General features: G+C 31.5%; 1 protein-coding gene across 4 annotated transcripts; it reads right to left on the bottom strand.

Moving 5' to 3' along the window:
- Positions 1–2,001: 2,001 nt before the first annotated feature.
- Positions 2,002–8,248, bottom strand: LOC114296627 (omega-amidase, chloroplastic-like). 4 transcript variants are annotated; one of them, XM_082910381.1, is made up of 10 exons: positions 8,038–8,247; positions 7,274–7,390; positions 5,018–5,242; positions 4,821–4,914; positions 4,275–4,349; positions 4,111–4,189; positions 3,119–3,152; positions 2,606–2,686; positions 2,417–2,499; positions 2,002–2,329 (listed from the first exon to the last, which is right to left on the bottom strand). In XM_082910381.1, exons 1-10 carry the CDS (start codon positions 8,113–8,115, stop codon positions 2,257–2,259), a joined length of 939 nt encoding a protein of 312 aa, XP_082766507.1. In that variant the 5' UTR covers positions 8,116–8,247; the 3' UTR covers positions 2,002–2,256. The 4 variants fall into 4 exon arrangements, with proteins under 4 accessions (XP_082766507.1, XP_082766508.1, XP_082766510.1 ...); XM_082910382.1 differs by having other exon boundaries at positions 3,119–3,134; XM_082910384.1 differs by having other exon boundaries at positions 7,274–7,395; positions 8,038–8,228.
- Between the last annotated feature and the right edge of the window lie 1,519 nt (positions 8,249–9,767).

Below are 9,767 nucleotides of genomic sequence, written 5' to 3'. Positions count from 1 at the left end.
TTCATTTATAAATTTTCCTTATTCAAAGATTCATACTTTAAATTACTTTGTCCATAAGAATAAGTTTTTAAAAAATGACCAAACTATCCATTAGTATATGTATTTTATAACCGGTGAACACTGTAAAACAAAACCCACTCTCTCATTCTCTCTCTCTTCCTCTCCCCTATCGTTTCCTCCTCATTCACCTCCTACACCGACGCTTCCTCTACCACCGTAATTGTCGTGACCACCACTATCGCCACCGCCACCTCCATTGTCACCCTCTCTCTCTCTCTCTCTCTTCTATTTACCCTCTGTCATTGCTGATCTTCACCAGTTGTAGATCTAAACGAATCTGTGTCCCATGTGAGCCAGACAGTGAAGAAATGGCCTTAACGCCAAAACTCGTCACTCTCTCTATTCGCAAAAGCACCTCTCTCTCTCTGTATATATATATATATATATAGTTCTATGGTTTATTATTTTATGATTTCGATAATTATCTTTGGCTTTGATTATAGATTCATCTTGATTATTCTTGAGTCTTCAAAAAAAAATCGTAGTTCAATAAATGTGTAAACTGATTTGTATGGGATTGAAATTGAAAAACCTTAAGTTTATGAATGCCTAACAACGAATTTGTGGAACGATTTCATAAAGATCAGATTTTACATGTTTGTTGCAATAGTTAAATGCTATGCTAATATCATAATGAGACAAGAACAAACAGTTATAGCTCATAATTATACAGATTTGTTGTTGAACAAATCGTTCAACAACAACAAATAATAAAATTTGAACACATAATTGAACAAATAAAAAATTTTGTTTGTCTCGGTATTTCAACAGATAAGTGAAAAAATTGAACAGATAATAAAATTTGGACAGATATTTGAATTGAAAAGGAAAAAATGAATAGATAGGGCAAAACAATTGAACAAATAGGAAAAAAATTGAACGGATAGGAACATTTTTTGAACAGATAGTTAATGAAAGTCAATAGATAAATTAAAAATAAAATTAGAAACAAAATATTCTTCAAAAATAAACAAAAAGACTTCTAATCAAACTATTTTACAAAGGTGGACCTCTCACTAATAAAAAAATATCTACTAAACAAAATGCCTTATACCTTCCTTAGCTTGGATTTTTCAAGAATTTACTATTTTTTAATAGGTGACAAATAATTTGAAATTATGAAAAATTATATTAGTGGTGTTTGGGCTGTGAAAAATACTGCCCAATCTACTAAATCCGCACTGCTCTAACCGCTAGCTGCGGTTTAAACTTTAAAATTTATAATCGGCTAATCGAACTGCCCCACTCCATTATAGTTAATGCATATATATTTTTTAACTTCTAATGAAATATCAATGTAAAAATGAGTGTAAGAAAGATTTAAGATATAAAATTTATTACAAATTAGTGGTTATATATATAAAACATATTATGTAAAATTACTTTGTGTTATATTATTATATATCTAAAAAATATTATACAAATTAGTGTTATATATTATGCAAATGTATTATAATTAGTTAGAATATTCTTCAATCCGCCAATCCGTCAAAAACCGCCCAAACCGCAATTTGTCAATCCGCTAATCTGCTAACCTGCCATTCGTTTTGTAATTTTATTCTCAAACCGTCCGAACCGCACCACGCACACCCCTAATTGTGTCAACTTGGTTCCTATATTTTTATTTTTCTCAATTATTTTTATTTTGGTGCAAAAATAGTTTTCAAAGAATTAAAAATAAGTTTTTCATTTTTCCTAAAAAGTGAGCTTTTTATTTTTATTTTTTCAAAAAGTAATTTTCAGAAATAATTTGCCAATCAAGTTAATTTATGTTTTCCGAAACATAAAATAAAATAAAAATTAAAACACAACCAAATAGGCCCGTGCATTTTTTTTTTCAAAAAAAAAAAAATTATATTTGCCGTCAAATGATATTTTTCAACTTCATGTATATCTATGTATATGTTAAAAAAATTCCACCATATTTAAAATACAGAGAAATTGAAAGTCTAAATATAGAAGATTTCTATTGCTGATAAACAAAGAATTAGTCTAATGTCAAGTCATTTCATTAGTCAAATTCAACTCAACACCAAAAAAAAAAAAAAAATCAATACAAATTTGAAGTTTCTGTTTTCTGATCGTTCCCAGTGTAGCCATCAGAACTATTTCCTTTGTTCAAGAGCAAAAACACAAAAAACAGATGCAATAAACCACATGTTATTGTAATTGTGTTACAATAATCTCTCTCATTCTTCAAGGCTTCTGCTCATGGACATCGACAAACCGGTATACTTCCCGCCTTTGTTTCTCCAGAGGGACAATCTCCCTGTAAATTATTGAAAGTATGATTAAGAAAATATTGGGAATTTTCTTAATTACAATTCGTCTTTAAATTCAGAAACAATTAAATCACCTCTGCTGTTGAATCATAGAATAATTAATCTCAGCAATCACTACTGTCTCTTCGTGCCCCGAGGTGGCAATTATTTTTCCGGACTGCTCAGCAAAATACAAAGCCATGATTTGTAATTAAAGCTTTTTATTTAGGTGATTTTAATCCGAAAAAATTAAGTAGCATATTAAGGTTCAAGATTTCCATTACCGGTCCGACAACAGTAGAATGCCCCCATATCATGTAGCTACCAATGGAGTCTCGAGACGGCGAGCACGTAGCTACATACAACTAGCAGTACCACCACAATGCAATGAGGCTTACAGGCTAAGAAAACAGGGAAAGACTATGATAAACACTACAGGGTGTGTACCATATGCACCTTATAATTACAAAAAAAAAATTAGTATAATTTCATACTTCCTGAGTCATAATTAAAAAAAATAAAACAACGTCATAACCAAACACAAAAATGTCATACCCAAAATCTCAAAATAATGTTATAACTAAAGAAGAAAATTAATCATAATTAAAGAAGAAAATGACGTAACTAAAGGTGCATATGGTATGGGCAAGGTTTTAAAAAGCGGCCGCAACCGTTACGTAACGGTTTTGGTGGTTACTGCCACCCGTTATGGTCGCTTTTCAGAACCTTGGGTATGGGGTATGCATAATAGAATTCTCCATGAAAATATTTACAAGAAAACAAGCGCATATAAGTACCTGGTTATCAGCTGCCCTGGATTTTAGAAGTGAACTGAATTAGTACACAAAGATTAATAGATAAACATTAAATACTCTGCACTCATCTCATTTTCGCAAGCATAGGAAGGTGAAAATATAATCTTAGAAGTACGGACACTTCTAAGGAAGTGCATGTCCTTGTCCGATACGTGTTCAACACCGACACTCATTGAACACTTTCACATATCCAAATATGTCATATTTTTTTTTTACTAAGACAAGTTTCATATACTTGAGGAACACACATCTATCACTTAGATACAATGAAATACATTATAAGTTTGAACAAAACAACTTAGAGGAAAAAAAATAAAAAACAATGTAGATTTATACTTATGAATCTCTCATCTTTTAAACTTTAAAATTAGTGTTACGTTGCACATTTTATTATCTTTGAATGAAATATTCATATCCGTATAATAAATATACAAAATCTGTATATTTTGTGCATCATGACCTGTATTTTGTGAAAATTGGCGTATCGGCGTGTCAATGTCTACTTCTGTGCTTCTTAGGATATAATTACACTAAAGTACAGCAATTTTGTAGTTAGCTCGCAACCAATTAGAAAGATTACTATAAGCCCGCCTATGAACCAAACATTTTCAGGGACTTGCATACCAATGCCCATAATATTCCTGACAACAAAAATTCATCACAAGTAGTACATCCAACTGATCCAAGGCAATAGAGGATTCCACCACAGTTACTAAATTTGATGTGATTTAAAACTACAATTGTTTCATGCTCTCGCGTCAATGGGGATCTATGACTACAAATTAACATGACAACGTATGTTGACCGTGATAAGTACTCTTACACGCATTTCAGATTTTCAATTTGATATGTGATACTAGCCTTCTATCTCATGCTTTAGTCAATTTAACTTGTAGGTGTTTTAGAAACATGTCAAATGCCTATAATATCTTCATGAATGTTTTGTTAGAAGGTGAGATGCCAAATGTACTTGCCTTGCTCTTTGTTCAAGCTCCCAAAGCGCTTCCCCAGTACTCATGTTAAATGCTCCAGGATAGCATATTAAATGTGCACCTGGCATTTAAAATATGCACGAAATACGTCAGAAGACCATTTACAGAATCCCACAATTGCCTGGTATTATCCAGAAAATGAATACCTCTTGCTCGATACAGCATCGCCAGTTCAGGGAATCGTATGTCGTGACAAATACCTATTCCAATGCAACCCACATCTGCATTCAAACATAAATGATATGCCATCGCATCTTTATCGTGATTTTGTGCATGTAAACAATAACTAGGTACAAATTTAACATGGTAACTCTGAAAGAAGCACAAAGGAAACTAAGTCCAAGTGTATATATAGGTTCGTAAAGTGCTCAAGGGAGATATTCAAATCCTGATGACAGGGTGTGCTACAATCTGAGCAAGTGGGTGATTCTCTCTGATTGACCATTTTGCTTCAGCTGGTTCTTGATAAATCTAGAAATGAAATGCAAAACCGGAACCAACTAGGCTAATCCACAATAAGATAAGATAATAAAAATAAATCCATATCATACACCACGACATCAATTTCAATTAAGAACAATGCATCCAAATGACGCTGAGTATTTTCAGAGATGAGACAAGTAACCACCAATATCTGCAGTGTAGATTATGATAAACATGATCAAACCAATACCAATGAACTCAATGCATACCTGTGTTAACAATGGTTGGTTGATCTCCTGATGCAAAGTTGTCTGATTCCTTAAATGAAATATCTCCCGGAATGTAAACATCAAACAAATGCACCTGCACAACACCACCAATACTTATTTCAATTATCAAATTTCTTATATCCTCCTTTATTTTTTCCTTTTTTTTTTTTAATCTTCTCTTATTCAGATGCACGTACTTTACTATGCTTGGCCTTTAGGTTTCCATCAGGTCCAAAAACGCAGCAGGTGTTGTACAACTGACCATTCTTTCTCCTTTCAGGCATAGATCCACCTACAATTGTGATCCGGTTCCCCAAAGCAACTTCTGACAACATAGAAAATGATGGGGAGCTGTCCTTATAATCAAAATCCTCAGCAAATTTTTCAAAGTAATCAGTCGAATAAGGACAGTTCCACATTTCCTACCAGAGAAAAACAAGTCAAAATCAACATGAATTATGCATCTAAGGACTTTAGAATTGCAGAACACCTAGGCAGAATTTGTAGAAAAATTGAGAATAACAATAAACATGAATTGTAAATCACACACACAAGATTTACATGGATCACACTAAAAATAAGGCTATGTTAACGGTCACTGCGGTTTTACTATGGTGAGAAAGAGTTACAAACAAGATACGGATATAGCCACTCCCAACTAGATATATATAGAATTAGAAGAGTAAGCACACCAATATGTGCAATTGAAGAGATCGTGGATGAGAGTGGAGAGGGAGAAGTCACTTAACAATAGTTATAGTTGGTGGATTTTACGTTTTAACTGCTATCCAAGGCAAATATTTGGAAAAATCTAATGTTGTTGGGGATTTTTTTGGAATTAAAATTGCCTGACATTGTGTGCTTTATATAATATATTAGGGCTACATGTCACAAGTGCGGAATATCAAAATGAGTGCTGCTATTAGCACCTACTAAAATTCTTTGGACCCCCCGTTTCTTTGGACCCCAACCCTAAACCTTAAATTTTAATAATATTTTTTTGGATACCCCACTTATTACCAAATCTACCCATATTCATAATATTTTCACAATGAAATGAACGCCCACCTAATTTTTCATCCCTCTCCTTTCTTTCATCCCTCTCCTTTCCGGACTCACTCAATCTTCAGAGTTTGGAGCTTTGGTCCAGTATAGAATTCTTAAACCCCAACCCTCCATCACTCTCGTCGCCGTCTCGGCCATCAACAGAGCATTCCGACGACTCTCATCTTCTCTGAACGCTCTCCGTATCGCCGAATAAGTAACTTCTCTCATCTTCTCATCATCATCTTCTTCGTTACTTTTTGTATCTTCGTCATCACTGAGATTGATCGAAGATACTCCAATTTATACGGGATTTGTATAACCGTTTGCAAGATGAGGAAAAACAGAATCATCGTCTGAATCGCCATCAGAATTCTGAATGTACCCCAAAACAATTTGTTCACCACTGTGTAGCCGAAAAAATGTATTTTGTTCAGAATTATTTTGTCGAACAATAATGATCCTGTCAGCACTGTATGTCCGAACAAAATTTGTTCATCACTGTGTAACTTGAATTTATTCCAATTCACAACTTAAAATAACGTGAATTAAATCCATTCAAAATACATAACTTAAATCCATTCAAATTCACTCTTTTCTATTCTAAGTTAGTTTAACAAAGAAAATTACATAACTGACTATCTACATTAATGTTCGGAACCTATGTATTGAACGAAAGGATTATGTTCAATACTGTATTACTGAACATAATTCTATCAGTCATCAAACCAGTACCGAACAGCTCGAACGAAACAAGAACGACCAAAAACGACCGAGAATGTTAATGTAAGACAGATAAACTTATAAGATGATGAAGTATACGTTATACTTGAAGCAAAACTTTCAAGTTCAATAGCGTTGATGATAGTAATAAAGATGACACATTCAAGATTTAAGATGATTATGAAAAATAATAGATTTAGGGTTTATGTTAGTTGGTTATGAAAAGTAATAGGTTTAGGATTTACAAACATAGAATACGTATAGTTGGAGTTGGAGTTGGAGTTGGAGTTGGAGTTGGGGGTGGGTGTCTAATATTATAGAGTATTAATTCTTATTGATAAGTGGGTGTTCCATTTAATAATGTCTTTTAATGTAATTTTACTTTAGGGTATAATTTTAATAAAAAAAAATTATAAATGGGGGGCTAAAGAATTTTGACAGGGGCTAATAGCAGCACTCTATCAAAATACCCTTACTCCAACTTACCATGAAATTGGATTCAACATTCGACAGGTTAATGTCCAGTGTTTATCAAGAACAAATACTACCCAACAAAAAACAACGCCCAATAAGTACACATTAATGTTAAAAAAATATATCAGGAATACTAATTTGACATCATTTTTTTATTTATATATTGCTAACCCAAATAACCATGGCTTTTCATGAATAGAACTCAAACTCACAGGCAAAACAACAAGGGTTGCACCATGCTTAGCGGCCACTTCGATTGAATTTCGGGCATGAGCTAGGTTCATGTTCTTGTCCGAAGTAACTGATAATTGACACAGCCCAATCTTGAACTGCCCTACAACAAATTAAATAAAATTTAAAAAAAAAAAAAATTATTTAAAGTGTAGCCCTACATACATCACAGTTTCACAGTGATAAATCATGAATTTGATTAAACAAATTGCAGAACTTGAAAGTTGACTGTAAAAAAGAAGCCACTATTCTCACTCTACTTTGTTTCAAATACACTCCCTTCTTTATCCTTATTTTACGTACATAGTTACTATTCTCACTCCACTTTACTCCAAATACACTCCATTCTTTGTCCTTATTATACATACATAGTTACTATTCTTACTCCAATTTCCTCCAAGAACACTAACTTCTTTGTCCTTATTATAGTATTCTCACCCCATTTTACTCCAAATACATTCAACTTGCATGTAAACTCAACTTTAGGTTCTGCAAAGAATAGAGTGTATTTGGAGCAAAATAAAATAAGAATCGCAGCGCCTTGTAAAAATTCAAAAGCAAAAAACACAGGTGAACAAACAATATATATATACATATATATATAGCTAAACTAATTAAGCTTTGTTGGAATCTTGAATTTATTTGTGAATGCTTCTTTCTTTTCTTTTCTCTCCACAATCCAAACAGAGAAATAACCAAAATTAAAATTAAAATAAAATAAAAAATGCAATTAACGGTTCCTAACCTTTGTAATTTGGGGCATTTGGAGAGACTCAAGAGCTGAAAACTGGGAGATTACTGTGGTGTTTGAGAGGGACGTCATTGCCAATCGATCGGTACTGCTATCTGTGTTCTCTTCTTGCTTCAGTTGACTCCTTTTGTCTAGTGACAACTTTGAGGCATACAGATCCGATCCGACCTTGGTCCCAATTAATTACCTGCCTCGTTTCTCAATTACTATATATTTTAATTAAAATGTTATTATATCATTTTTTTATAAAAAAATTATTAAAATAATTCATTCCTAAACTAGGTCCGTAGACTAAATTGAACAGTTTATTTTTATTATTATTATTATTATACTGTTTTGACATTTTTTTCATAAAATCATTAATCATAATATTAAAATAAATAGTACATATAATGCGAGATAGAATACTTGAAGAATCTATACATATAATGCGAGATAGAATAAAGTTGGTTTTTTGATTTTTTTGGTTTTTTATTTTTATTTTTAGTCGAATTGCCAAAACAATCTTTGTATAAAATATAATGATTAATAATTTATATGTATATTTAACATTTTTATATATTTATATATACAATTCGAGCTTTGATTTGCTCGAGTTGGTTGGTATTTCTGTTCAAACTTGTCTAAATTTAATTCGAACTTTTAAATTTCTACGCATGCCCACACCTAATTTAATTCGGACTCAGGTTGCTTGGATTGAGTCTACTCAAATTACACCTTATAGTTCAAGTTTTGGTCGGGTTTCATATTATTTGCCATCTGACCTAATGGAATTGGGTTGAGAAAATTAAATTTGAATCTCACTATTAATGGTTTCAAAATCAACCCATTAGGTTGTGCGGTTTAGTGAGTTGATACGAATTGGTTGATGAATTAGGTTTTATTATTTTGGGCTTTTATTCGGTTTATTTTCTCAATTTTTTTTAAAAAAAACTTTTTCCTACCTTCTTTTTTTTTTTTTTTTTGAGGAATATTCCTAGTTCTTTAATATTATGTTTGGTTGAAGGAATGGGGAAGGGATCTGAAAAGAAAAAATAAAAAAGTGTGTGAAACTAAATAAATTTATTAGTATATTTTATTTATATTTAACTTATATTTTTCCTTTCTCTTTTCAAATTTTGCCAACCAATACAAATTCACCCCTAAATTATGGGTGACTCTATTTACACACCACATTTGGTCTTAAGGCACACCACTACTCAATTCATACCTTTAATAATTTGAAAAAACATACAACTTGTTTGGTTTTGATTTTTAGAAAACAGTTTTTCAGAAAATTTTATTTTTTTATTTTTCGTATTTTAATGTTTTCAATGAATATTTTTAATGTTTTAAACAATTTTTTTTTTTAATTTTTAGACACACCTAACATAAATACACTTAAAAAGTATATTATTTATGAAAAAAATCTTTAAAAAATACACTAAATACCAAAAAATACAAAAAAAATAAAAATAAAAATTCAGTACAATTTTCGTATTTTTATGTATTTTTAATTTTTAAAAATATCTTTCACAAATATTATACTTTTTAAGTGTATTTATGTTAGGTGTGTCTAAAAATTAAAAAAAAAAAATTGCTAAAAAATTAAAAAAATTCATTGAAAATATTAAAATACGAAAAATAAAAAAGTAGAATTTTCTAAAAACCAGAACCAAACAAGCTGTATGTTTTTTCAAATCATTAAAGGTGTAAACTAAATAATGGTGTGCCTTAAGACCAAA

Source organism: Camellia sinensis, chromosome 15 (genome assembly GCF_055761805.1).
Source record: "Camellia sinensis isolate YWXY chromosome 15, ASM5576180v1, whole genome shotgun sequence".
In the NCBI taxonomy this organism is placed as follows: Eukaryota; Viridiplantae; Streptophyta; class Magnoliopsida; order Ericales; family Theaceae; genus Camellia; species Camellia sinensis.
This window is presented reverse-complemented; position numbering and strand designations above follow the sequence as displayed.